The sequence below is a fragment of the Delphinus delphis genome, chromosome 8, assembly GCF_949987515.2.
Source record: "Delphinus delphis chromosome 8, mDelDel1.2, whole genome shotgun sequence".
Classification (NCBI taxonomy): Eukaryota; Metazoa; Chordata; class Mammalia; order Artiodactyla; family Delphinidae; genus Delphinus; species Delphinus delphis.
In genome coordinates this window covers 14,426,737-14,449,937 of record NC_082690.1, presented here as the reverse complement: position 1 = coordinate 14,449,937, position 23,201 = coordinate 14,426,737, and the positions used below count along the sequence as shown (strand labels likewise).

Below are 23,201 nucleotides of genomic sequence, written 5' to 3'. Positions count from 1 at the left end.
CCCCACCTTGACCTCCAGGGACATGTATATATGTATACATACAATAATCGCAGCATTCACCTGATCCTCATCTCTAAGAACCCTGTATAAAAGGAAATGAGCCTAGTTCGGCATGCCTTTTTAAGTCAGTGTGATACAATAGAAAGAGGGTTGATTCTGGATCTGGTCAGACGTAGGTTCAAATTCCAGCTGTGCCACTTTCTAGCTGTATGGCTTTTGGAAAATCCTTTGACTTCTCTGAGACCCAGTTTCCTAAATTCAAGGATTATTGAAAGTATTTATACATCAATTCTGCATCTATTTAATTAAGCACTTACTAAGTGACAGACAAGCAATATAGGTGTCCCAGCTAGTAAATGTGCAGAATCATTAACTTCATATCGTTTTGGTGACAAAAGCAGGGAAAGCTCTTCCTAGAATAGGTTTTATAGACATTTAGCCCTAACTCTTGAGACCTGGGTAAGACTCAGAGATGATTTTCCTTTTGTAAGTAGGGAAACAGATATACTGTCAGAGAGTCCCTTGGCTCAAGTTTACTCCGCCTTTTGGCAATAAATTTGGTAACTGTTCCTCAGCCTTAGAGAATTTATCTTACACTGTCAGTTGTGTGGGTTCAGCCAACCATTGTGCCTGGAGCCCTGTCGCAGGCTAATAAGGGTAACAGGATTGATACGTAGTCAGTAAAAATTGAGCCAAAGGGCGAGCCCCATGTCAAACAGCTACACAGAGCCACTGCAGTGCCTCACTTATCCAGAGAGCCAGCAGCCTCACCAATTTAGAATCCAGCTGAGAATAAGAAGGAAGCAAATGAGACCTGGAGCCAAACCCTTTCTCAGAGCCTCTAACTTTTATTTTAGAAACAGTTATAACAAACTTAACTATCTGTTTTTTCTAGCCCTTAGCAAATAGAAGTTGCGAAGTTGAGCTGAAATAGGGGCTGCTAGAAGCAAGGATACCAACAGTAGGATAAAAACCCGGTTGTGAGAAACGAGGCAGAAAACCTGGAAAAAAGCAGAGCTGCGAAAACAAAAAGAGGCAATTCAGGGCCATTTAGTGCTACTGCCAACAGAGAGGCCAAGCACTTCAGTGTCCCCGAGGGCACGATTGCTTCTAAAAAGAGTTCACAATTAAGATTGAGTCATTGACTAAATTATCTTTCAGGTGCTATTCAAGGGAAAGAAGAGATGTATATAATACATTAATAAATATCAAAAACAAACCCAATAAATATCTATCCAAAACTGAAATAAAGACTTGGAGCTACAAGAGATCGATTTCAGCGATTGAAAATCCATTTATTTGGGGAGGCTTCCTCAGGAAATCCTAGGAATTTGAAAGATGTGTTGAATGATTTTTTATTGAGGCACAGTTGATTTATAATATTATATTAGTTTCAGCATACAACACAGTGATTCAAAAATTTTATACATTATACTTCATTTGTTATTATAAAATATTGGCTATTTCCCTGTGCTGTACAATATATCCTTGTAGCTTGATTATTTTATACATAGTAGTTTGTACCTCTTAATCCTCTACCCCTATCTTGTCCCTCCCACCTTCCCTCTCCCCACTGGTAACCACTAGTTTGTTCTCTTTGTCTGTGAGTCTGTTTCTGTTTTGTTATATTCATTCGTTTTATTTTTTAGATTCTAAATATAAAAGATAACATGCAGTATTCATCTTCCTCTGTCTGACTTATTTCACTAAGCATAATACCCTCCAGGCCCATCCATGTTGTTGCAAATGACAAAATTTCATTCTTTTTTATGGCTAATATTCCATTGTATACATATACCACTTCTTCTTTATCCGTTCATCTGTTGATGGACATTTAGGTTGCTTCCATATCATGGCAATTGTAAATAATGCTGCTATGAACATTGGGGAATTTGAATGAACATTGGAGAATTTTTGAATTAGTTTTTTCATTTTCTTTGGATATATACCTAGTGGTGGAATTGCTGGATCATATGGTAGTTCTATTTGTAGTTTTTGGAGGAATCTCCATACTGTTGTCCACAGTGGCTGCACCAATTTACATTCCCACCAACAGCATACAAGGGTTCCCTTTTCTCTACATCCTCACCAAAATTTGTTATTTATGGTCTTTGATGATAGCCATTCTGACAGGCATGAGGTGATATCTCATCGTGGTTTTGATTTGCATTTCTCTAATGATTAGCAATGTCAAGCATCCTTTTCATGTGCCTGTTGGCCATCTTTATGTCTTCTTTGGAAAAATGTCTATTCAGTACTTCTTCCCAGGTTTTAATTGAGTTGCTTGATTTTTTTTTTATATTGAGTTGTATGAGCTGTTTATATATTTTGGATATTGACCCCTTATTGGTCATATCATTTGCAAATATCTTCTCCCATAGGAGAAGATATTCTCTGTAGGCTGTCTTTTTGTTTTGTCGATGGTTTTGTTTGCTGCACAAAAGCTTTTTAAGTTAATTAGGTCTTGTTTATTTTATTTAATTTAATTTTTTTAAATTTTATTTTGCCTTATGAGACAGATCCATCCAAAAACCATTGCTACAATTTATGTTAAAGAGTGTTCTTCCTATGTTTTCTTCTAGGAGTTTTATGGTTTCTGGGCTTACATTTAGGTCTTTAATCCATTTTGAATTTATTTTTGTATATGGTGTGAAAAAAAATGTTCTAATTTCATTCTTTTACAAGTAGCTGTCCAGCTTTTCCAGTACCACTTATTGAAGAGACTGCCTTTTCCCCATTGTATATTCGTGCCTCTTTTTTGTAAATTAATTGACCATAGTGTGTGCATTTATTTCTGGGTTCTATATTCAGTTCCATTGATCTATGTGTCTGTTTTTGTACCATTACCATACTGTTTTGATTACTGTATCTTTGTAATATAGTCTGAAGTCAGGGAGCATGATACCTTCAGCTCTGTTCTTTCTCTCAAGATTGTTTTGGCTATTCGGGTCTTTTGTGTTTCCGTACAAATTTCCATACAACAAATAATTTTATTTCTTCTAGTCCTGTGAATAATGCCATTGGTATTTTGATAGTGATTGCATTGAGTCTAGAGATTGCCTTGGTCATTTTAGCAATATTAATTCTTCTAACCCATGAACATGGTGTGTCTTTCCATCTGTTTGTGTCATCTTCAGTTTCCTTCATCAGTTCTGAGTACATGTCTTTTACCTCCTTAGTTAGATTTATTCCGAGGTATTTTATTCTTTTTGATGTGATTTTAAATGGGATTGTTTTAATTTCTCCTTCTGATAGTTCATTGTTAGTGTATAGAAGTGCAACAGATTTCTGTATATTAATTTTGTATCCTGAAACTTTACTGAATTCATGGATGAGCTCTAGTAGTTTCTTGGTAGTGTGTTTAGGATGTTCTATGTATGGTATAATGTCATCTGCAAACAGTGACGACAGTTTTCCTTCTTCTTTTCTGATTTGGATAGCTCTTATTTCTTTCTTGTCTGGTAGCTGTGGCTAGAACTTCCCATACTATGTTGCATAAAAGTGGGCATCCTTGTCTTGTTCCTAATCTTAGAGGAAATGCCTTCAGTTTTTCACCATTGAGTATGATGTTAGCTGTAGACTTGTTATATATGGCATTTATTATGTTGAGGTATGTTCCCTCTATATTCACTTTGTGGAGAGTCTTTGTAGAAGGATGTTGTTGACTTTTGTCAAAAGCCTTTTCTGCATCTATTGAGATGGTCATATAATTTTTTATTCTTTAATTTGTTAATGTGGTATATCACACAGATTGATCGGTGAATACTGAACCATCCTTGCAGCCCTGGAATAAATCCCACTTGATCACGGTACATGATATTTTTAATGTATTGTTGGATTCAGTTTGCTAATATTTTGTTGAGGATTTTTGCATCTATGTTCATCAGTAATGCTGGCCTGTAATTTTCTTTATTTGTGATATCTTTGTCAAGTACTCTTTAAGGGCAAGTAGAGATGTATAAAATACAAGATCTCTATTCAAAAATGAAACCAATAAGTATCTATCCAAAACTGAAATAAAGGGTTTGGAGATGTAAGAAATATATTTCAGTGACTGAAAATCCACTTATTTGGGAAACTTCCTCAGAAAATCCTAGAAATTTGAAAGAAGTGTTGAATTTTAAATCAGATAACTTGAGTTCAAATCAGAGCTTTCCTGCTAGCCAGCCATGTACCTTGGATACACCATTTACCTTTCATGAACCTTGTTTTCCTCAACAGTAAAACAGGAATAGCATCACTTGCCTTTTCAATCTCATGGGAATATTCTGAAAATAGACCAAACTGATATGTTTGAAAGTACTTTGTAAGCTGTAGAACATCATGGAAAGGTATAAGTGAGGTCTGTAGGCCACAGACCTACAGGTGTTGCCTGCTGGTAGACAATGACTCAAGATGCGGCAGAAGAAGGAGATGGATTCCCAGTTACTGCTAAAAAAAATACACACACATACACAACACACACACACACAGAATACACATATCTGCATATATGTGTGTTTATTTAGAAAATGTGCCCCTAAACCTCTCAAGACTTCCCTTTCACCAGGTAAAGGAGGGAACTGTAACTAACTTGAATACCTCATAAACTAAGAACTTCCATACAGACTAATGAAATTTTGAGTGCTTACTATTTTTAATATTAATTTTAAATTAAGATTAATCTTAATTTTTTCTAATTTAAAATGAATAATTACCTTTAAAAATTTGAACACTGCGGAAATATTTGACTTAGAAAGTGAATACCTTCTGAAACCCCAAATACCCTCCACTCTATCTCTTATTAGCAGTTGGATTATGTCCTTTCAGAATTTTTTCTGTGTTAGTTCTTTCAGTCCTGCAGGCATTCAACAGAGAATTCCTGAAATAGTCCTTTGTTATAAAGGATAAACCTTTAGGGGTGGAAATACATTTTCTATCCTAAAAACTTCCCATTCTGTCTCCTCTTCTCCGTTCTTACTGTTTTGGCCTTAGGCATGTCCTCGTCAGTTCTTTACCTAGACTATTGCAATAAACAGCTTTTGTAACTAGCTGTCCCACTTACAGTTGTCCTCTCTTGAAATCCATATTCCACACAGCTGTTAACATAATCGAACTAAACAAAACTCTCGCGTGTCCCTGCCCTTTACTTGAGTTACACTTTGCCCCCAAGTCCAGCCTTGACTCCTTTGTGTGACCCACAGGACCTCTGTCATCAGGCCCTGGCTGTTTGCCCAGGCCTCTCCCACCCCACGCTGCTGTGACGCTGAATAGCTTGTCGCTCCTGAACATGAAGCCCTGTTTCACCATCTGTGACTGTGTACCAGCTGCTCCCATTTCCTGGCATGCCCTGCTTTATCTTCTCCTGGTGAAACTGTCTTTGTCCTTCAGGGCTCCTCAGAGGCTTCACTTCTCTTCCGTGGAGACTTCCTACCTCATTCCCCTTTCTCTAGCTATCCTCTGCCCTGACAAAGCAAATCACAACCTTTCCATGTGACCACTGTACCGCCTTCCCATTGCTGTAAGTACTGCACTCTAGGTAATTGCTTTTTTACTTGCTGTCTCCTAATTAATCTGGAAGGTCCTATTCACCTTTGTGTCCCAGTTCCTCTTGGTATACAATGGGTGTATACCAAATATTTATTGAGCTAAACTGGGAAGGGGACCTTTATGGGGCAGGAAAACCTCTGTTTAAAGCATGCCACATGGAGGACTGTCTACTCCAACTGCTGTTGGAGCAGACACGGTGTCAGAGGGCCACAGAGGTGCCTCGTTTTATTTGGGGTACAAGAAGAATACAAGAGATAAGGGCCTCAGCCTTACTTAGAAGACTGTTCTCAAATATGAATCTTACCAGGGAAAAGCCTTTTACGTGCATTTATAGCCAACACTCAGGCTTTCAGAGACAGGCTTCCAGGTCACAGGCAGTTCCCCAGGGGATGCCGAAGAGAATCTCATTCAGACTTGTTGAAAGTTTGCTTCCGATAACTATGTCGGCCTCACATCCATGTAAAAGTCCCAGGCTACACTTGCGTATGGAAATGTTTACACCAACTGTGCACCACACGTGCAAACAGCATGGCACATGGGGAGGCAGAGGTCAACAAGCTCATTTTTACGTGGGAAATTCTGGGTGGCAACCCAGTGGGGCCGCCTTACAGAGTGGTATAGGCAAAAGAGGGCCTGGAAGCCAAAGACCCAAATAGAGAGTCAGGCTCTGCTTTTCCTGGCTGTGTGATGGACATATTAATTCCTCCTACTCTTGGTTCCTACATCTGTATAAATGGTTGGATAAGATTTTTTCCCTCGTTGAATCATCATGAAGAATAAATGATGATACTTTTGAAAGTGCTTTTTAATTTCTAAAATGCTTTAAAAATATTCCTTTTTCCCTTTCTCGAACTGATGCTCTTGGAGCTAATCTGTATAGTGCTTCATAGTCACAGGTTGGTGTATATGCATGCATGTGTGTGCATGTGTGCCTGTGTGTCCGGGACGAGCAAGGCATCTGTCCGTCCTTTCATTAGTCTCCTTTGGGCCCCAGAGTAAAATGTACACTGGCGTGAGGACTTCATGGCATGGCTGAGCCTTGCCTTTCCCCTCTCTACCTCTCTTCCTCATGATGAGGGAGGAAGAAAGCAAATATCAACCCCCTGGAGTTAATTCATCCATGTGAGAGTCAAGGGAATACAGAATGCTCGTTCTCAAACCAAGTGTATTAAGTTACACATCAAGTAGATGTGTGCTTTATCTGTGCCTAAACCTTACCCTGTGTAGTAATGGAGAACTCTGAATCGGGACTGAGATTAAATCTTATTAGAGCAATGGGATTAGGGTTACTACTGAGTTACTTGAGGAGCCAGAATAGGCAACAGCATCAGAGTGATAGAGATAGAAGATAGAGCCATGCTGCAGTGCAGTGGAATGGACCAAATACTGGGTGGAGCGTTAGGAGACCAGTCCTCAGGGGCCCTGCCTTAGTCTCCAGGCCTGGCTTGCCTGCAGCTCTAGCTGTGTTGCCCTGAGCAGGTGATTTCTCCTCTCTGGACATCAGGAGTCACAGCTGTAAAATGAGCCAGTTGAACCAGGTGATAGCTACATTTCCTTCCAGTTCTGATGGAGAAGGAAGGGAATCAACACTTGTTGAATGTCTTGCATGCACCCGACACAGTCCGCGCTAAGCTACCTTGAAGAGTCTATGATTCTATCACACATGGTAGTCAGGTTTATGTAGAAGAACTATGGAATCAAATAGATGTGGATTGACATCCCAGATCTATTATTTACCAGCAGTGTAACTTTCAGCCAGTTTCTTAACTTTTCCAAGCCTCAGTCTTTTCATCTGCAAAATGGGTCTAATGACACAATAAACACATTTGTAGGCTCACAAGTCAATGCTCACTCTCTCTTCTATACATTCCAAATTTCTTAAGTAGGTTCCATCTCATCTATTTTCCTCCTTTTGTGGAGGCATAATCTAGGCCTACATGGATGAGTGCAGTAAATAAATATTAGATCATGCAGGTTTTTAGAGGCAGGGACAGAGCCCGAAGTCCGGTCTCCTGAGCCTTGTACTTGTTTCCTGGATGTCTTTTTCTTTTTTTTTTTTCCATTCCCTGCTCTAAAAAGGATTACAGAGTCTTCCCATGATAGGCAACCCAATGTATGCAAAAGAACCCAGTGTGATGACAGCCAGCACTCACACACAAGATGATTCCCAAGAAGAGCCACTGGCAAACAGTTCTCAGAGTCTGATTCTGAGACCGTGCTCAGCATTTCTTACCCCACCCCACCTCCTGCCATTCCACTTCTTGCGGGGCAGAGCAGCCATCTATGTGGGCGAATCAACAGTTCTGTGTGGCGCTCCTTCCCAGCCAAAGAACCAGAGAAGGTAGCTCTGTGCCCTTGTCCAACAGGTAGGAAACCAGGAAAACCAGAAGACTCTGACTCAAGACAGATCAGGGTTGGGAATTCCCTGGCTGTCCAGTGGTTAGGACTCGGTGCTTTCACAGCTGGGGCCCGGGGTTCAATCCCTGGTCAGGGAAGTAAGATCCTGCAAGCTGCGTGGCGTGGCCAAAAAAAAAAAAGATCTGGGTCAAAAAAGAGAACTTGCATCAATCCAGCTCCTCACTGGAAGCAGACGCTGCTGGCATCTCCCGAGGGCTGGGAAGTGGTACAATGGTTAAAGTTGTTCAAGTCCTGGGCACCAAAAGTATCTGAGAGGATGTGTCCTCGAAGAGAACACAGCTCCTTCCTAGAGTTTTAAAACTTGAATGCACGGACCTATATGCCAGAGGGAGAAGAAAATGTTTATGGGCTTAAAATGACAGGGTTTTTTCAGATATGTGTCAGCACTAGCAGTGCTGTGCCCTAAGAACTGAAGCCAAAGCATTAAACAACATGACTGATAAGCTTTTTGCCTTTCCAGCGGAGGTACAAGCAGGAGAAACAAGGATACCTCTTTGGAAAGCTTCTTTTCGGGAGGGAACAACTCTAAGTGGCTCCAGCCTCCTAAGAAACCGTATGTTTATTAAAGGGCCCCATGTCTCCTCACTTCCATCACTCTTTTGTCTAGAAGTTCGATGCTTTCCAGAAGATCCCAATGTGCATGGGCAAAGGTGTGCCTAGGCTGGTCTGTCGTAGGTCTGACTAGAGACCAGGGACTGGATGAGGCCATCTCCCCAGGTAATTCAGGGTAGCATCCAAAGAGGCAGGAGCCTTGGACTCATAGGGAGCGGCCAGGAGCCATGGAGAAAGGAGAGTCCCCCAAGCAAAAATACAGCCAGCATCTCTTAGGGGGCTCTCAGCCTTGTTCATCTGAGATAAGTTACCAGCCTGCCCTACTCTACCGCTTGGAATATATTTTTAGGATCTTTTCATGAGCAAAACGTTTGTCAACCCTTTTATAGATCAGTTACGAAACAGAAACTCTTCCTCACTGCTAGGGAGACGTATAGAAGGGGGGAAGAAAGAAAAAAATCTTGCCTGTAATTGAAGGCAGGTTGGGAGATGTTCACGCTTTGAAATTCTCCTTCTTGTGAAATGTTTATGAAACACTTTCCACAAACGAGTTATGCAACTGGCACTACAGCTTTGATCATTTTCATCACCAGTGATATATTCATTAATGTTGAGTTGTTTCCCCCCCAAGAGAGAGCCACGTGAAATGTCCCGGGGAGGGGGCTAAGGCTAAGTACTCCAGCCCCATTGCATGACCCCAAACAGATGGTTAATAAGGAGGCCCAAGTGTAGGTCTGGGCCAGAACATCACCTATGGTCTGTTCTCTCTCCCATCCCTGAGATGTTTGTAGTATTGTTTTGTAGATAGAGTGCCTGGGGAGGGTCAGAGGACCATTGTCTTGTAGCGTTTAGCCAGTGTCTTGTCGTGTAACTTTACACGCATCTCTGAAGCACTCCTGGTCTCTGTGAGATGGGAAGATAAACGCTCATCCCCACACTTCCTGGCTGGGCGGTGAAGCCAAGTAAGGAATGTATGAAGGGTTTCCAGTTCCTCAGAAGGGGCTCTCTCTTCCCAGAATGAGGCTATTTCTTTCTAAGGCAGGTGATGTCGGGGAGTTCGCTGGGATTAGAAAAGATAGTCACCCACGATACCTTTCTACCTCCCGGGTCACTGCCCAAGACTCAGTGTAACACCTTTGCACAGCTCCGTGGGTGGAGAAGATCCTGAACTAACAAGCCATGTCTAACATCTGGACGGGATGACCGATGGCTGTGACCAGGCAGAGGCCTCTGTGGTGGCCCACATCCCCAGGGATTAGTCCATCCCAAACAGGGCCTGGAGAAATATTTCACTTGCGTGAGAAGAAGCTCCAAAGGGACCCTGGAGACAATCTTCACGGTTCCAGACAGGCTGTGGGTTTGGTTGGGTTTTCACAAGTACGGGGGAAATTGGGTCTTCATCCAATTTGCCTCCGGTTCTCACATTAGAAGTCAATGAGATCCAACAGAAGTCTGTCTCGTTTTCCCAATCCACGGCCAACACCCAGTTGCCTGGAAAGGCTCCAATCTTTTCCATTCGACAGCTGTGAAAGGGCTTTTTGGATTTGGAAGGGACTTGATTTCTTATTGTCTTAGCTAGCCCCTGAACTCTCAGAGAATCGTCGGAGAAGTGTGCCGGGGTCGGGAGGGCAGGCAGAGTTGCTGCTGTATCTTCTTCTCCTCCTGGTACAGCTCTGCTCTTTCTGAGACCCACCGACCAAAGTGGACATTTTAGAATTTGTCACAGGAGAAGCAGTCTGCTTTACTGCCTTTCAGATTGGTTTGTTTAGGATTGTCTCCTTTGGGGTTTACCGTCAGCAGCTCACACACAAGGGGTAATGAATTATGAAAAATGAAAGAGTAAGAGGTTAATAAAGCAAGAACTGAGAAGAGGAACACACAGAGTTGTCAAAACGCCCCAGGCTAACACCCAGAGGGATTTATTTTTGCTATCAGACACTTCATTTTCAGAACTGGGAGGTCGGCAGTGCCCCTAAAAGAGTTTGGAGGGCAATTGATCCAGGAAGCAGATGAAAGAGTGAGTTTTCTTTCATGATGGTGCTGGTTTCTGAAATTAAGTGTTGCAGGAAGACCTGGCACTGATTCTAACAGATAGCACCCAGGTTGGAGGCAAAGCACATGTTTTCAAGCTGTGTCATAGCTGCACCCCCTTATCTCCCCGTTGCACATAATGAGTCTATAAAGGAACCCTGCCACTTGCCTCTGAGCTGGAGCCGCACCAAGCTGCCTGCGGTGGTTCCACCAGTGTGCTTTGAGCTCCAATTTTCCATGTTCTCCCTCCGTCCCCCTCCATCCTGCCTCACCTATCCCCACTCGGGATGAGGGACGTCCAGGAGAAGGAGGGGGTTGCAGAAGGGAGATGTGGGGAAGGGAGGCTTCCCTTAAGTAAAATCTCCCCTCTGAGCAAAGCTTAAGATTGGTGGTGGTTTGAAATAAGTAGTTTACCATCTATTTTGAGCTTTTTAAAACCTGCTAACAAATGTTTCCCCGGAATCTAGGATGTGAAAACTCTAATTTCTGGGGGAAGAACTAGGACAGCAAGCTTCTTAGATGGAGATACCAAGTGTGGGTGGGGAGAGCTGAAGGGCACTGGGGGTAGGGATGGCGGCTGTCCTGGGGATCACTCCAGGGGGGCAATGCCTTTGGAGTTTTCCTGATGTCTAACTCTCTGCCCCCATTGTGCTACTTCCTGACACTCTCCCTTCCTCTTCTTTGCTTCCAAGACTCCAGAATAGCCTCCTTAGGTGAGAGAAGAGAGAAGTGATTTGTAAAGACTGTCCCTAAAAGAAGCATCCTCTTACCAATTTGGGCGCAACTAGGACTTCCTAGTGCTGTTTAGATCTGCTTTATCTAAGAACACTACAGCAACGTGGACTAGCCAGATTCTGCCAAATACACCACGGAATTGGAATTTTATAATTCCATTCTAGGACTGAAAGAAAAATGATGTAGAATCATACAACTGATGGGGAAACCAAGTCTCATAGATATGAAATGATTGCTCAAGGTTATATCATCAGTTAGAGTCAGAGTTAGGACTGGAAACAAGTTCTAGCTCCCTGTTTGATGTCTTCCTCGCTGTATCCCGCTGAAGGATGGAGAGGTGGATTCTGATTATGTCTTTGATTCAGTTAGCATGCATTCAGTTCCCACTCTGTACAAGGCACCATATTTAGGACGTGAGCTCCCTCCTCAGTCTCTGTCACTCAACAAGGTCTTCCTAACTCTCCAACCAAAGGGAACTCTTGGTTGAGTAATCCAGAGCACCACTCTTCCACAGCGATTAAACACAAGTAGAGCCGTTAGTCTGAACCTTTACCTTGGGTTAAACTAATACAGAAAAGGTTCCAGGATGTCAGTGATATTCCCTGTATAGACCATGAAAATGCTTTAAGCCAGGGTCGCTCTGGCCAGGAGGTTCCATCAGAGGGTCGCCCAATGTCTTTTATAAGGTATGGTCTAGATCCCAAGCTCCAAGCTTATATGAATCCAAACTCACTTGCATACTCCCTACCCAACGCCCCCATCCCCACGATGGACTTCCTGAAATGCTGCAAGAGGGTACAGTAAGTCCCCTACATACACATGAGTTCCGTTCTGAGAGCGTATTCTTAAGTCCAATTTGTTCACAAATCCAGCAAAGAGAGCCGAGGTGCCCAACTAACACAATCGGCTATATAGTACTGTACTGTAATAGGTTTATAATACTTTTCACACAAATAATACATAACAAACAAACACAAAAAATAAAGCAAACATTTTTAATCTTACAGTACAGTACCTTGAAAAGTACAGTAGTACAGTACAACCGCTGGCATACAGGGGCTGGCATCAAGTGAACAGACAAGAAGAGTTACTGACTGGAGGAGGGAGAGGAGGTGGGAGACTGTAGAGCTGACGGATCGTCAGCAATAAGAGACGGAGGACAAGCTGCAATGTCACTCACGCCCGACAGTGATGGCACAGGTTCTGGTTCCTTGCTGGAACCAGATGGATGTTCGCATCTCTGAAAGTCTGCAACTTGAAGGTTCGTATGTAGGGGACCTACTGTAGTTGTTCTCAGGGTGGGAAGAGGGGTGGGCACAAGTAGTGCTTCCTGCCCTGCCCTTGGACACCTGGAAAGCCCACGGGTGGGTGGTTGGCGCTGCCACCGAAGGGTGGTGGAGGCTGGAGAGAGTTTGCACACCACCACAGTCCCCTCAGGCTGCAACTACAGCAGTGATTGTGAAGGAGACGTGTCCCCGCCTGTAGGGAGACAGGCAACGACTGTCACCTAAGCCACATGGGTGAAGAGGCCAGCTGCAAAGGTAGCTCAGCAGGCAGAGGGCAGACAAGTGTGGAAAACAAGGGGGGACGGAGGGGAAACTGGCTCCCAGACTTTGGGATTTCGTGGACCAGGAAAATAAAAAAACATAATATAAAGGAGATTGGTAAAGGGTTGCCAATTTTTTTTTTTTTAATTTGTGAAAGTGGGGAGTTTTTAAAATACCATCTAGGATCACCATCATTTCCTAAAAGAAATTCTAACATACCACCCCCCAAGAAAAAAGAACATCACCTTGGAATCTAAAAGAAATGTCTAAAGTCACTACAAAAATTCCTCGTCTTTTGGCATTTCAGTGAGGAAGAGCATATATTGCACTATGTACCAGCACATGCCCCGGAATGGTGTTCGGGAACGATCAATCCAGGTGGATTCCCCATCTCGAGGATGGTTACTCCAGAGAGACTCTCACCTCTGTCCCTTACCAGCTGCCCCGGCCCGAAGGGCTCACGCAGGCAGGAAAGTCAAGCTGCAGCCCAGTAGACGCTGAGCTAGTTCTTTGACTCTCCAGGCTTGTCACTTATCTCCTGCCTCGGTCTTCTCTAAGTTTCTACTTCTGTCTGCCTGGGGAGGCCCAGAACTGATGCTCTCCCCGCTGCCTCCACTTACAGATTAAAACCGAGGACCTCAGTGACTCCCTGCAGCAGACCCTCTCTCATCGGCCATGCCACCTGAGTCAAGGACCTGCCATGATACCTGGAAACCAAATGTCTGGGGTAAATGGCAGCCCGAGTCGGGAAGCCCTGATACTCTCAGAGGGCCAGTGAGTTTAAGTCAAGCCTCCTGCAAAATGCTTCACCTCTAGATCTGACTCTCAGTGAATGCAGATTGGGCTAAAAAAAATCCCCTGCAGGGAAACTTGGAGGCCTGCATTGGGAGGGGGGCTGGGCTACAGAAAAATCCTCTGAAAGATGAAGCCTGGCTAGTTATGGGAAGAAGGAGGTCTCCACCTCTCGGGAAGAAATAGGAGTCAATCTTGCCAAAACAATGGAGCTAACCCCTACAATGGGGTTAGCTAGCCCCTAACAATGGGGCTGGGGTCTGCCAGCCATGTTCAGGGGAGCCCCATGATGACAGCTGCTGCTGTGGTTACAGAGCATCTCCGTCCCCAGTAAGCCCATTCTCCTCCCCCAAGGTTTTGTCATACTAGAAGGAATAAAGAGGCACCTGAAATAGTAACGACAAATGTCTGAGAAGGCGGGTGTCCACGCGGCAAGCCCCTTTCTCGATCTGGATACCCAGGGGAGGAAAGAGCCGACCCTTCCCTGGAAATATTTAAGACTAGAGCGTGCATTTATTCCGTCACTTCTTTATTCAGCAAGGGTTTACCAAGTCTTTCGTTTGTGCACAGACCTAAGCTCAGTCCTGTGGGGTCACAGAACCCTGGGGGTCTAGGTCACAGAGGACTCCCAGATCCCCCAGGTATTGGGAAGTAGTATTTCCCTTTTGGGGGCTATTGGGAGGAACCCAGGGGAAATGGACTTTCTGTTTAATCAAAGTGGTTTTATTAAGAACGAATAACGTGCCTCTTCCTCCAGGAAAGGTTCAGGACCAGGAAATGGCCAAGACAAAAGCGGCTTTTAGCATATCAAGTGGCGTGAGGTTTTTTTTTAAAAAATTAGAAAGTTGGGATTGCATGTCATTTCTAGGATAAACCTCTGAGAGATGGGTAATACCCACAGTCTGTGCCCTCGGGGCATTACCAGTCTAGCTGGGAGACCTTTCTGATACACAAAAAAGTTAAATAACAAGGCAAGGTTTAAGCAAGGCACAGCTCGGCTCAGTGCAGGAGGTGTAACAACACCATCATTAATGGGGTAGCTGCTATGTGTCAGACACAGGGATACAGAGGCATAGGGCAAGGTCCCTACGGAGACCCACAGGACAGATGGGCGGCGGGCAGATGGAGCCCACACTTGCAGCTTGTAAATTCTGTGATGCCTGTATCTCCCTGCACAGGACATGGCTTCCCTCCACCCGCTCCAGCAGCTTGTGCTGGTTCCCGGACACCTACAGTCTGTCTCTCAGTTCCTGCTATCTCAGTCCCAGCCTGGGCAGCAAGGTGAGAAACCCTGGGGGCTTCTACATAGATGAGTGTGCTAAGGATCTGCTTCTGCCTGCTGGGACCCAAGTGTGGGGCGTGGCTGACTGGCTCACCCTCTAGTATTAAGAGCGGCTTGTCCACCTCAGGGCCCGAGGGCGACCTGGTGTGGCCCTCCAGGTTGAGTCTCCTTTTCTGCTTCCCCCTCCCAACGTCCTCAATTTCATGGCCAGTTGGGACCGAAGGCGCAAGGGTGGCAGGAGCTGGGGCAGAACAAGGAAGGAGGAGCCCCTTGGGAATCGCAGTCCAGATAAGTCCCGGATCCTTGGAAATCTCCCCAGGTTGTGGCCGTGGACTCAGACTTCCACCCTTGGGAGGCTGGAATTCCATTTGGGTAGAGCGGCAGTGCCGCCCACAGGCTGTGGAGAGCGTTTTCAGGTTTTCTTTGGCAGGGAAGTTACTCACAGGCAACTTCTCCTTGGCCAAGAACAAACAGATTAGAATATTCACAATAATAGCTAACATTTCTTGAGCATGATATGCCAGGAGCTCTGCGGAGTGATTTTCCTGACATCTTTCAAAATAACCTTGTGTTATGTCACCAGTGACCTACTAGAAAGTTCCATAAAAGTCTGCCGGAAACCCACGTTCTTGGCATTGCACTGTACTGCCTCTCCCTCTCCCATCTCCACCAACTAGGGCTGAAAGTGATGAAGTATAAGCTTCCCTCCATTGTACAAATCACGAGGAGAGGCTTTGGAAACCCAGAACCCAAAGAAAACGTAACTCTGCCTTCTGTCCTTAGCACCTGCCCAAGTTATAGTTATCCTTAGTTACCAAGTCATCTCAGAGTGTTATTATGATGATGAATGAGAACATATGTGAACCTGTGAGTATTTATCTTAGCTAAACAGTACATATCATACTTCTGGAATAGGAAAGGGAAGGTAACAGTTCACTCTGTTTCTTTTTGAAAGGCGGTGTTGTGAAACTGGCTCAGGCATGTAACCAATGAGGTCAGTGTGTGACCCAGGGGGAAAGAAACAGCTTAGTATTTGGAATCAGAAAAACTCACTGGTTAAAAAAAAGTCCCCTGCTAGCTGTGTCTCCTTGAGAAACTTACCTAACCTCTCTGAGGTTCCATTTTCTCCTCCCTAAAACTGGAATCATAGTAAAACTCTGCCTCACAAGCTTATTGAGAGTTATTTGAAATAATGCATGTGAGAAGGCTTTGTACATTTCAAAAGGCAACGTAAGTGTCAGATTACTATTAGCACTCAAGCTTCCGACTCCCAGTCCAGGGCTCCTTACAAGAGCTTTTTTGCCTATGTACTTTAATAACGAAAAATTAAGCCCTGGTTGTTTTAGACTGAGGAGCAAAACGGTCAGCATCAGTAGATCTACACATCAGTGACCCAGAACAGCTTAGAGACGACAGAGAGCCCAAAGTTCTGCTGTGTGCTGAGTGCTTGGGGTGACCTGCCTCATCGTGGGCTTCGGTAATTTGATGGCCCCATTCCCACAGTGAGAGTGAGAGTTCCTGGCTGTGGCTCTTCTTAGAGGGAGGCCACTGTCACGACCACCATCCAGGCAGAGCCCTTCATGGACAGTTTTCCTGGAGAAAGCGATCCTCAGGCCGTGCAATGAGCAGGTAGAGTCCATACCACCAGGTAGAGTTGCCCCCGGCTCTTCCCTTCTCTCTCAGCCTTTCCTCCCAAGTGTTCAATGTCTGGGTCCTGCCGAGAGCCTCTGCCAATTGGCTGCTGCCCTTTGGAGCTGTACGGTACCATTCCCTTGATCTGGCATCTTTGCAGATCAGACTAGGCCTTTGTAGCCATCCCAGGTGCTTCTGCAGGCAAAACGGAAACCCTCAGCTCCAGCTTGAATTCTTAGTAGTCATCCCCACATCTCCTTCCCCCGTGGGTTTCTCCAGGCCTGGTTCTCAAATCCCAGAGCAGGTTGCCTTGACCCTCCTCAGCCTTTGCACCACTCCAGACAGGCGGGCAGGCAGAAGGACTGGTTTGGGGACTGCTGTTTACATCTGTGTATCCCTGTGTCTGATTCGCCTCCACCTGTGTGTGGCAATCCTGACAGTGCCCATGGGGGCCTCTCCACAAGGCTGGAGGCGGGATGGATGGACATGATTAGGTAGTGGGCCGGGGTGGGGGGCGGGGACAGTTATCATGGTTCCAAACCTGTAGAGCATGTCTTTTCAGCCTGGATTTGATTCGTTTGCTCCTTTGTTCCTCCCCCTTTCACCCAGGTCTGCAGTCAAATCTTCTCTCCTTTCCACAGCAGCAAAGCTCTCTCCTCCTCCCACAGACGGGGCTTGGCCTGGCGTCCCAGGTAAACACCCACGTTCTTCCTGTCCCAGCTCCTGACAGAGTTAAGCTCCTAGGCTTCCCCCACCCACTATGCGGTACACTTACCCCTCTGGGAAGAGGGAATCGCGAGGGATTATCCCAGTCGGCACGGGGGCAAATTCAAGCCACAGCCAGAGGAGATGAGGGACCCAGTATCACTGGTGGAGCCAGAATTAGAAGCCAGAGATTTCAGCTCCCGGGCTAGCCTGCTCTGTGTGCAGGCATTCCACTCCCGCCCCAGTCAGGCCCTGGCATCACTCCTCTGAGAACCTGGGATCAGCCAACTTTCCAGGGACGCCAAGGTGACTGCCAGCCCTGCCCAGGTGCTCTCAAGCGCCGAGGGGGAGACCAGAAGCCCAGAGACCTGATGTTCTGAGAGCACCAAGCCAGGGCCTCTCATCTCTGGGCCTCTCTTAAGAACTGCTCTTCTAGACTGCTTCCTGGAGGGGACAAAGCGAGGGTCAGGAGGACGGAGGCCTGCGAGAGGGCCCTTTGCAGAGCTGCCGTGGTGTCACACAGCACCTGTTTTCCAGGGAGAAAAAAGGCACCTCTTCCTCTGGCCAGATGCGGCCTCACGCCAGGGAGTGTGGCTTGGCGAGGGCAACAGGAGCTACACTGGAGCTGCCACTCCTCCCCTTATCTGGGTGACCCGGTGCAGTTAACGGCTGCACTGCTGCATGAGGCGCCTCTGCAGAGACGGACGTGTGGAACAGTTGGGAATGACTGCAGAGCCCCTAATGTCCCTTCTCGGGGCTAAGATCCCCGTGGATCGATCACTCAGGGCCCTGGCTTTACAGGGCTAGAGTCCAGTGGAGGCCCCTGGAAGGGGGTGGGTGCCCCCTAGTGGCTAGTAGAAATGGGGACACCAAGAGTCCTGAGCTCTTGGACCTTCTCCTGACTGCTCTCCGAATCGCATCATCACAGACTTAGATCTGGAAGAGATCTGAGAGAGGGTTCAAGATCACCTCTCGGGTCTTATAACACGAGAGCCGGGCGAGACCAGAAGCAGAGAGACTGTTTGGAAGGTTATTAAGATCATCCTGGAGCAGCGGCAAAGGGACTGGCTTTGGGTGGTGGCAATAAGGGTAGAGAGGAGGGGCTGACAGGGGATGTTGGGGAAGTTGACTCAGTGCCATTCGGCCGCTGATCGGATGTGAAGGGAGTAGGGGGAAGGTCTAGCAGAGAGCTCGAGACACGTTTGTGGGATGAAAGAACAAATGAGTTCATGAAAAGGAAGGCTGAGAGAGGACCGAGGCCTTGTCCTGAGGGTCTGGTCCACGTCACCTTCTCTCCCACGGAACAGGATCAAAGCTTAATGGTTTCAAATCATTCTGTTCTAAAAGACCCTCCCTCGGGGGAAAAGAGTCCTTAACTTCTCTCTGGTCATCACAAGGCGGCCCGTCTGAATGGGAAGCCTGAATATCTTGGAAGAAAGGAGTAAAGTTAACCCCAGTCTCGGAAAAGAGTAAACTGGAAAGGAGTGAGAAGAGGGTGGACTTAGGCCATGCCATCCACATCGGTAGCAGCCCCTGCCCTGGACACAAGCCCATGAGGACCCCAAGCCTGATGGGTTTCTGCTTCTTCTCTGTGGACGGGTTGGATTTATTCCTGACCCCAAATGGGTACAACATGGATTCTAGGTATAAGGGTCTGTTCTCCTATGAAAATAAACTAAAGAAAGAATATCTCCTGACAACGACAAATGAGATCAAGGTGTGCTTAGACAGCACTGGAATACCTCTGATTAAAAAAAACAAAAAACAAAATACTCTCCGGAAAGAAGATGATTGTTTAGAAAATAAAATGGCAGTCATAAGAGTTTGGAATTTTGTGGAAATTCCATTAATGCAGTGAATTTCAGATGCCCTCTGTTATCTTCAGTTAATGCCTGTTGAACACCTCAGTTACTTTGCTTTGTGGAAAAGAACAGGCAAGGCAAACAAACTTTTCCTTGTCCCGTTCTGAGATCTGTTTCAGGGATCTTTGTAAACGAGTCTGCTAGCTCCTTTTATGGTAGAAATTTGAAAGGAGGAAGTTACCTGCTCAGACTCAAATAGTGAGTCATAGACTAAAACCCAGAAAGGCCACCTCCCTGTCCCGCACTCCTACTGTTTCTACCCCAGCTACTGCAGCTATTTGCCAGTCCCTTCATGGAGACTCCAATTTCCACTTGCACACCATCAAAATCATAGGAATCCAATCTGTCATCCTCTAAGTGGACCTGTTCGTACAAAATATCAGGAAATGCGTTTGATCTGTTGACTGTTTGTGCGTTGGCTTGGTGTGTGTCTGTTCTTAGGCAGTTGGGTGCCCTGGGGTGCCAGGATCCTCTTTAGAACCGCATCTGGAAGCATCCCAGCATCTCCCAGTCCCCAAGCATCTCCCCAGCTCTGGAGGAGCCGATGAGCCCAGTGACCTGGAGGAGCTGGAGAAGTTTGCCAAGACCTTCAAGCAGAGGCGCATTAAGCTGGGCTTCACACAGGTTCGGTTTGGGGCAAGGAGGTGGAAGAACTTGGGTCGAGTGAGTAGAGACTGGGGTTCCCAAGTGGAGGTTTTAAGAGCTCATTGTGTTTGGGGCAAACCCACCGTGTTCCTGCGTCCCCTGAGAATGGGGCACAGTTGCCGTTGGTACGGAAAATGGGAACACCACTTGTGGAGGGGAGAGGAATGAGAGCCAGGCAAGGAGCTAGGCCCGAGGGCACAGCGCTCTCAGAGTCCAGGGAGAGAAATAACCAAGTCTCCATCTTGGAGGGAAGAAACTGGAAGGGAGCCACGGTGAGCAAAGGTTCGCTGGGTGTGGATAGGCGCTAGGATGGTGAGGGATGTGGACAAAGGAGAGAAGGGGCCTACCTCTCAAAGTTCTTCCCTCTCCATCCCCGCGTGCAGGGAGACGTGGGTCTGGCGATGGGAAAGCTGTATGGCAACGACTTCAGCCAGACTACCATCTCCAGATTTGAGGCTCTAAATCTGAGCTTCAAGAACATGTGCAAGCTCAAGCCACTGCTGGAGAAGTGGCTGAATGATGCAGGTGGGCCTCAGGGACACGAGGACGGATGGAGCCTTAGGAGGTCTGCAGGGAAGGGGGTGGTGACTGGTCCGGGTTGGGGCTTGCTTGCTTTCTTTCTTTCTTTTTTAAACAACATTTTAAAATTATTATTTATTTATTTTTGGCTGCGCTGGGTCTTAGTTGCAGCATGCGGGATATATTTTTTAGTTGCAACATGGACCCTTAGTTGCGGCACGCGAGGTTCTTACTTGCAGCACGCAGACTATTAGTCGCGGCATGCATGCGGGATCTAGTTCCCCGACCAGGGATGGAACCCGGGCCCCGTGCACTGGGAGCGTGGAGTCTTACCCACTGGACCACCGGGGAAGTCCTCTGTGTTGGGGCTTTTGGCAGTCAATACATAGCACCCTTTCCTCTCCTCCTGAGTCTGGAACCAATTGAGAAATAAGACACAGGAGACAGCCAAGTAGAGATGAAAATGTCAGCTTCACTACTGATAAAGCGCATGGAAGACATAGCTTTAGGTCTGTGGCCACGAAGACTGCCCCATTTTATTCCCTACCCCAGACACACCCAGCCTAGACCGTAGGACAGCTCGCCAGAGACAAAGGTCGGGTCTGCAGAGCAAACGCACTTACCCAGAATGCTGTCTGGACTAGGTCTAGGTCAGGGGGTTAGGGAAGTAGGTTCTCTAGGGTCTCATGGCTGGGAGGAGGAGGCAGTAGGCACAACGCAAGATCTTCACCTGGCGAATTCTTGAGTAGGTTTTCAGAGGGAAGGGAGTTACTCCAAGCTAGACTGGTTGGGAAAGGCTTACAGCAAGAGTGGGGCTTGCAGGAGGACTCAGTCAGGCGTGGGCGGCCAGGAGGTCCGGGTTGTAGGCCAAGGGCAAAACCTTTGCAATAATGAATGGAAGAGTTTGGTGTCGTGGCATAGCATGGGACAGGGTTTCTCAACCAAGGCACTAGCAACAGCTTGAGCCAGATACTGATCTGTGGCGGAGGCGGTCCTAGGAACTGTAGGCTATTCAGCGGCATCCCTGGTCTCTACCCACTAGATGCCAGGAGCACCCGCCCCCTGTTGACAGGTGTAAAAATGTCTCCAGATACTGCCGAATGTCCCCTGGGGGAGTGAGGGTGGTACAGAATCTCGCCCCAGGTTGAGAACCACTGGTCTAGGAGCAGAGCCAGTGTCAGGGCTGGGCTCTCGTCTGTAGTTAATGTGGGTCAGTGGTTACTATGGAGAGAGAGGAAAGTGGGGTATGGGCAGCCAAGGGTGTGACCCTCTCGGAAGGTGCTCCACGTGGAAACAAGGGAGGGGGTGAGGAAGCTCCCCAGCCCGCCCCGCCCCACCCCCACCCATGGAAGGCTGATCCCTCGGCGGTTTTACTGGAGCGCCGAAGTGAAAGAGGTGATCAGAAGGTCTTATCTTCGGGAGGAGATCTTGCGGATCATTTCTTGTGCGATTCCCTGGCTGCGCCTGAATCCTTCCTAGGGGACATCCCCGCCGACCCCTCATACAGCCTCAACCCCAACACTCACACGGAAAAGGAAGTGGCTTCCACACCAACATTCCGCCACCAAGTGCCACTGCCTTTAGCTCAAAACACCAGTCCTCATTTTCCTCGGGATTCACATCCAGGCCTGCTTATAAAAGACAGGCTCATGGGCGTCAGTCGTAGGAGCTCTGCCTGCCCCCACTCACACCCACACGTGCCGCGGATGTCTGGACGTCCCCGAACCATGACCGCAAACGCTGGAGGCACGGCAGTGAGAGGCATAGAGGACCTTTTGCCCAGAGCAACGAGGGGAAGCAGGATTCTTGGTCTGTCTGGTTCCCCTGTGTCGGGGAGGGGGCTGCAGAACCTGCTGGGAAGGGTCATTTGACCCCAAGTCCATCGAGCCAGAGCCTGAACCAGCTGCTTTCCCTTCCCTGAGCCTCCTCCGCTCTCCCCTCCCCACAGAATCCTCTCCATCAGACCCCTCCGTGAGCACCCCCAGCTCTTACCCCACCCTCAGTGAAGTGTTCGGGAGGAAGAGGAAGAAGCGGACCAGCATCGAGACCAGCATCCGCCTGACTCTGGAGAAGAGATTTCAAGATGTGAGCGGGCCCTTTGGGTGGCGACGGGTGGGCCGACTTGCACAGAGGTTGAGCAGACGCACACAACGCCCCCGGCGCCACCCCTGAGCCCCCATGCACCTGCCTTGGGAAAGGGTCGGGACACATAGACACGCTCCCTTTCCGGGTGCCCCGGTGTTTGAATGAGAGGCTGGGTTCCAGAAACTTCCTCCCCCACTGACCCTTCTCGCCCTGACCTCTGTTTGGTGCCCATTGTCCCTCGAGCCGGGAGATTTAAAGACAGGGGTATAGAATCCCAGAGGAGAGTGTATCTCTGTATCCAGTTGAGATAAAGGGAGCAAAGCCAGGGCATTGTATATAAATTCTTTATTTTCTTTGCATTGTTCTGTATTTTTCAAATTATATATATAATAAATGCTTGTTGTAAACAATTTGGAAAATGCAGGGAGGCAGGAAAAAAATCCACCACCCAATGCCATCTAAATGCACGTCCTTCTATTTCTCTCTTCTACGTATATTTCAATATTTGTAGTCATATTACATAGACACCTTTTTAAACTTGCAGCAAAAGTATATTCTTGAGCCAATATGTGGACACTGATAATACCAGTTATGTGCTCCGGGGGAGCTGGGGAAGAGAAGAGGGATAAACAGGTGTGGTCTAAACAGCCTCTAATCAGGACCCCTTAGGTACCAGCCTCCAGAGCTTCCATCCACACCACACGGTCCCTACAGGGCTCGCCTGTGGCCTAGTTCCACCTTGCAGGCCCCAGACCTCCAGGACTCCTGTCTCTCCAGCAGACTCTCCAGCACATATGACTCAGGACTTGATGGCTGCATCCTGCTGGCAGGATGACAAGACCTGGCTTTTCCTTCTGATTAAGTTTC

General features: G+C 46.9%; 1 protein-coding gene across 9 annotated transcripts in view; it reads left to right on the top strand.

Annotated features, from left to right (window-relative positions):
* POU2F3 (POU class 2 homeobox 3) overlaps nucleotides 1-23,201 on the top strand; it is a 79,501-nt gene that overhangs the window by 47,218 nt on the left and 9,082 nt on the right. For 5 of the 9 annotated variants that reach the window (XM_060017783.1, XM_060017780.1, XM_060017782.1 and 2 more), the window contains 6 exons: nucleotides 13,435-13,539; nucleotides 14,783-14,885; nucleotides 17,128-17,210; nucleotides 19,527-19,709; nucleotides 20,114-20,255; nucleotides 22,198-22,334. In XM_060017783.1, the coding sequence (XP_059873766.1) occupies nucleotides 13,435-13,539; nucleotides 14,783-14,885; nucleotides 17,128-17,210; nucleotides 19,527-19,709; nucleotides 20,114-20,255; nucleotides 22,198-22,334 (753 nt within the window). The remainder of the gene's footprint in view (nucleotides 1-13,434; nucleotides 13,540-14,782; nucleotides 14,886-17,127; nucleotides 17,211-19,526; nucleotides 19,710-20,113; nucleotides 20,256-22,197; nucleotides 22,335-23,201) is intronic. The other 4 variants (XM_060017787.1, XM_060017786.1, XM_060017785.1 and 1 more) reach the window with 2 other exon arrangements.